General features: G+C 40.2%; 1 protein-coding gene across 1 annotated transcript in view; it reads left to right on the plus strand.

The window, feature by feature from the left end:
* The first annotated feature begins 899 nt into the window (after window positions 1–899).
* The window catches only part of ctu2 (cytosolic thiouridylase subunit 2 homolog (S. pombe)), a 65,002-nt gene continuing 59,867 nt past the window's right edge, over window positions 900–6,034 (plus strand). Inside the window, exon 1 of the mRNA XM_034185451.1 lies at window positions 900–1,066. Within this exon, the coding sequence (XP_034041342.1) occupies window positions 1,011–1,066 (56 nt within the window). The 5' untranslated portion in view covers window positions 900–1,010. The remainder of the gene's footprint in view (window positions 1,067–6,034) is intronic.

Consider the following 6,034-nt stretch of genomic DNA (forward strand, 5'->3'; position numbering starts at 1 on the left):
TCCCTTTCCCTCCCTGCTGCAGAGAAGCTTGTCCATGCCTTTGTCTCCTCCAGGTTGGACTACTGTAATGCACTCCTCATTTGGATCCCTGGCAGGAGCCTTCAAAAGCTCCAATATGTTCAAAACAGCGCTGCCAGGATCCTGATGAGGGTGCGGAAACATGAGCACATCACCCCCATCCTCCACACCCTCCACTGGCTCCCTGTTCACCTCCGTATAGAATACAAGATCCTTCTGCACACCCATCACTGTCTGCACGGTGCGGCCCCCACTTACCTCACTGAACTGCTCACACCACAAACATCAACCCGGACCTGGTCAGGCCAACAGCACCGTTTGCTCCCGCCCAGGACACGGCTTAAAACTATGGGCGACAGAGCCTTTGAGGCCGCAGCTCCCCGTCTGTGGAATGCTCTCCCGGACCACCTCAGGGCTCCACAGATGGTGGATGCTTTTAAGAAAGGACTTAAAACCTTCCTTTTTAGAAAAGCATATATGGACTAAATGCTGTTTGCGTTTTAACATTTTTTTATACACTGTTTTAAATTGTTGAAATTGCTGTATTTTGTTGTTTTATCTGTTTTCTCTGTTTGCCCTTGTAGCACTTTGAGGTTTGGTATCAAACAAAAAGTGCATTAGAAATAAAAATTTATTATTATTATTATTATTATTATTATTATTATTAAACTGATTGAGAGTCCACAGAAATTCTGCTGTTGAGAAAATTAAGTTTTAGGTTTAAAGTATCTGCAGTCATCATGTTTTTAAGTGGATTCCCATAAGGTTTGATATGACAGGCTGCTTGAAATCAAAAAGTGTTTTTGTGCCCATCCCCTCGTTAAACTCCGAGCCTCGAGGGGGCGACAGCGATTTATTTGCACTCGTTTGCTCAAGAATGATGACGTCATCGCTCAGCATCGTAATGGCCGCTGATTCGCACCGAGTGGATTTTTAAAAACTAAAGTTTTGTGTTTTTTCCGACTCTGGTGAATAAACTGTCCCAGTCCGTCATGTGTCAAGTGGAAGAAGATTACAGAGGACAGCTGCAGCGTCCCCAGCTGACCAGGTGCCATAATTACAGCTGAAATGACCGAAACTTTACAAATCGGATAGAATAAAATAAAACAATCCGACAAAAATTCGTTTCTTTGTAGAGCTTTAAAGAGAATTTTAAAGACGCAGCAGAGCCGCTGACAGATAAAGTCAGAGATCCCAGTGCGGCTCATTTATTCTGACAAACTAGAAGTGATTAAAAACAAAAATGAGACACAAATTATATTAAAGATAGCCCCCCCCCCCCCCCCAAAAAAAAATTGGAATAGAAGAAAATAATAATAAATGTACAGTAATGAGCTCACTCGGACCAAAGGTCTGATGTCTGAACGTCGTCGTCCGTCTGTCCAGAATTCATGGAAAATGCTTCTCCTTCCGTTCTTGATAGATTTTTAGTCGGATGGCTTTGTTTCCTTCATCTAACCTTTGTGTACAGTTCTTTCTCAAAGAATCTTGAAATGTTATATTTGAGACTAATAGAAATTTGTACGTGATTTAAAAACAGTGGTATGGTGATATAAATGGCTGGGTTACAGATTAGGAGCATCGCAGGATGGAACTGGTGTGTTTGTCAAGCCGTCCGATCTTTTCCTTGTTTGTGTGTTTTCGTTTAATTACCATTTGATTGTTCACAATTCTTCCTTGCATAATTTTTAAATTTTGGGAAATCTGTAGACTTTTTGGTGGAATAAGGAATGTTTTCAAATTGCATGGTTACTGAGTTGAAAAAAAAACAAACTACAAAGTTAATAAGTGAGCTCAGCATCACCAGTACACTTCCGGTCAGCGGATTTCGGGCCAGCCAGCCATGTGCACAGCTGTCAGTGCTTGAGCCAGTACACCTATCATCTGACTTCACTCTAAACACACAGGTTTGTGGGACATTGTACAGCTGGTGCTTCCTCATCACAAGTGGGGCAGGCATCTACTAGGTCACCCACTCTATAGAGCTCGACAATGGGCCGTATTTGTGTAGTGAAGGACTGTAGCAACAGCAACTACAACAACACAGTCCAATGTACTGGGAAACATTTATTATGCATACTTTTGATGAGAAATACCATTTACCACACGCAGTAGTGAGCGATATTACGTTGATTACACATGTACCATCAAGCACGTGCATTTGTTTGTCCCGATGCCTTCCCATCAGCCCCCGAGCACCTGGGATGCTGAAAACGCATATTTCCAAACTGTCGTTAAGATTTTGGCAGAGATCCTCAACTACGAGCAAAAATATTTCCAGCGGTGTGTAAATTGCTAACCAACCCCCAAGAAAGTTTACACACTGCTGTGGACAGTTTAGCTTCATTCATAAGCCTGTTTGCACAAAAGTGTCAGTGCTTAAAATTTTGAGTCACCACTTCACAGATGCAGCTGAGGCCTCACAGCAATGATTCACTGTGTTACCTCCAGTGACTGTGAGGATTTGACCTTTTTCTATTTGTCTTGTGAGTCTTAAGCCCCAGTCACACAAAGGAAATGTTCGAAGAACTGATTCTATACATTCGTGTTGGCTTTTATCCGACAAAAATAATTTTCCCATCTGCAAAATTTCCATCTCTCTCTCTCTCGCGCTCTCTCTCTCTCTCTCAGAGCTGTTCGAGTGGAGAAACATACCTTTGTGCTTCCAGAGTGCCAAACTCTGCTCAAATGCAGCATATATGTCTGTAAACTGAGAAAATACTTCTGGTCAGTGCAGAACTCTGTGGAAATACAACATAATATGTCCATAAATGCCTCAACTCTACAGGAGACTGACATTTTTGCCAAAGGACAAAATATTTACATTTAACATTTTATTGAGCACTTTGCATTATATATATATATATGTATGTATGTATGTATGTATGTATGTATATATGTATGTATGTATATATATATGTATGTATGTATGTATGTATGTATGTATATATGTATGTATGTATATATATGTATGTATGTATGTATGTATGTATGTATATAATGCAAAACAAACAGTTGCCCCAAGGCGCTTTAGATTGTAAGGCAAAAGCCATACAATAATTACAGAAAAACCCCAATGGTCAAAACGACTTGGCGACAGTGGGAAGGAAAAACTCCGTTTTAACAGGAAGAAACCTCCAGCAGAACCAGGCTCAGGGAGGGGCAGTCTTCTGCTGGGACTGGTTGGGGCTGAGGGAGAGAACCAGGAAAAAGACTGCTGTGGAGGGGAACAGAGATCAATAACTAATGATTAAATGCAGAGTGGTGCATACAGAGCAAAAAGAGGTGAATAAAAAGAAACAGTGCATCATGGGAACCCCCCAGCAGTCTAAGTCTATAGCAGCATAACTAAGGGATGGTTCAGGGTCACCTGATCCAACCCTAACTATAAGCTTTAGCAAAAAGGAAAGTTTTAAGCCTAATCTTAAAAGTAGAGAGGGTGTCTGTCTCCCTGATCTGAATTGGGAGCTGGTTCCACAGGAGAGGAGCCTGAAAGCTGAAGGCTCTGCCTCCCATTCTACTCTTACAAACCCTAGGAACTACAAGTAAGCCTGCAGTCTGAGAGCGAAGCGCTCTATTGGGGTGATATGGTACTACGAGGTCCCTAAGATAAGATGGGACCTGATTATTCAAAACCTTATAAGTAAGAAGAAGAATTTTAAATTCTATTCTAGAATTAACAGGAAGCCAATGAAGAGAGGCCAATATGGGTGAGATATGCTCTCTCCTTCTAGTCCCCGTCAGTACTCTAGCTGCAGCATTTTGAATTAACTGAAGGCTTTTTAGGGAACTTTTAGGACAACCTGATAATAATGAATTACAATAGTCCAGCCTAGAGGAAATAAATGCATGAATTAGTTTTTCAGCATCACTCTGAGACAAGACCTTTCTGATTTTAGAGATATTGCGTAAATGCAAAAAAGCAGTCCTACATATTTGTTTAATATGCGCTTTGAATGACATATCCTGATCAAAAATGACTCCAAGATTTCTCACAGTATTACTAGAGGTCAGGGTAATGCCATCCAGAGTAAGGATCTGGTTAGACACCATGTTTCTAAGATTTGTGGGGCCAAGTACAATAACTTCAGTTTTATCTGAGTTTAAAAGCAGGAAATTAGAGGTCATCCATGTCTTTATGTCTGTAAGACAATCCTGCAGTTTAGCTAATTGTTGTGTGTCCTCTGGCTTCATGGATAGATAAAGCTGGGTATCATCTGCGGGTATCAATACCTATGGCATGCTCTAATCTCTGTAATAAAATTTTATGGTCAACAGTATCAAAAGCAGCACTGAGGTCTAACAGAACAAGCACAGAGATGAGTCCACTGTCCGAGGCCATAAGAAGATCATTTGTAACCTTCACTAATGCTGTTTCTGTACTATGATGAATTCTAAAACCTGACTGAAACTCTTCAAATAGACCATTCCTCTGCAGATGATCAGTTAGCTGTGTTACAACTACCCTTTCAAGAATTTTTGAGAGAAAAGGAAGGTTGGAGATTGGCCTATAATTAGCTAAGATAGCTGGGTCAAGTGATGGCTTTTTAAGTAATGGTTTAATTACTGCCACCTTAAAAGCCTGTGGTACATAGCCAGCTAACAAAGATAGATTGATCATATTTAAGATCGAAGCATTAAATAATGGTAGGGCTTCCTTGAGCAGCCTGGTAGGAATGGGGTCTAATAAACATGTTGATGGTTTGGATGAAGTAACTAATGAAAATAACTCAGACAGAACAATCGGAGAGAAAGAGTCTAACCAAATACCGGCATCACTGAAAGCAGCCAAAGATAACGATACGTCTTTGGGATGGTTATGAGTAATTTTTTCTCTAATAGTTAAAATTTTGTCAGCAAAGAAAGTCATGAAGTCATTACTAGTTAAAGTTAATGGAATACTCAGCTCAATAGAGCTCTGACTCTTTGTCAGCCTGGCTACAGTGCTGAAAAGAAACCTGGGGTTGTTCTTATTTTCTTCAATTAGTGATGAGTAGAAAGATGTCCTAGCTTTACGGAGGGCTTTTTTATAGAGCAACAGACTCTTTTTCCAGGCTAAGTGAAGATCTTCTAAATTAGTGAGACGCCATTTCCTCTCCAACTTACGGGTTATCTGCTTTAAGCTACGAGTTTGTGAGTTATACCACGGAGTCAGACACTTCTGATTTAAAGCTCTCTTTTTCAGAGGAGCTACAGCATCCAAAGTTGTCTTCAATGAGGATGTAAAACTATTGACGAGATACTCTATCTCCCTTACAGAGTTTAGGTAGCTACTCTGCACTGTGTTGGTATATGGCATTAGAGAACATAAAGAAGGAATCATATCCTTAAACCTAGTTACAGCGCTTTCTGAAAGACTTCTAGTGTAATGAAACTTATTCCCCACTGCTGGGTAGTCCATCAGAGTAAATGTAAATGTTATTAAGAAATGATCAGACAGAAGGGAGTTTTCAGGGAATACTGTTAAGTCTTCTATTTCCATACCATAAGTCAGAACAAGATCTAAGATATGATTAAAGTGGTGGGTGGACTCATTTACTTTTTGAGCAAAGCCAATAGAGTCTAATAATAGATTAAATGCAGTGTTGAGGCTGTCATTCTCAGCATCTGTGTGGATGTTAAAATCGCCCACTATAATTATCTTATCTGAGCTAAGCACTAAGTCAGACAAAAGGTCTGAAAATTCACAGAGAAACTCACAGAAACGACCAGGTGGACGATAGATAATAACAAATAAAACTGGTTTTTGGGACTTCCAATTTGGATGGACAAGACTAAGAGACAAGCTTTCAAATGAATTAAAGCTCTGTCTGGGTTTTTGATTAATTAATAAGCTGGAATGGAAGATTGCTGCTAATCCTCCACCTCGGCCCGTGCTACGAGCATTCTGACAGTTAGTGTGACTCGGGGGTGTTGACTCATTTAAACTAACATATTCATCCTGCTGTAACCAGGTTTCTGTTAGGCAGAATAAATCAATATGTTGATCAATTATTATATCATTTACCAACAGGGA

This window comes from Thalassophryne amazonica, chromosome 13, assembly GCF_902500255.1.
Source record: "Thalassophryne amazonica chromosome 13, fThaAma1.1, whole genome shotgun sequence".
Classification (NCBI taxonomy): Eukaryota; Metazoa; Chordata; class Actinopteri; order Batrachoidiformes; family Batrachoididae; genus Thalassophryne; species Thalassophryne amazonica.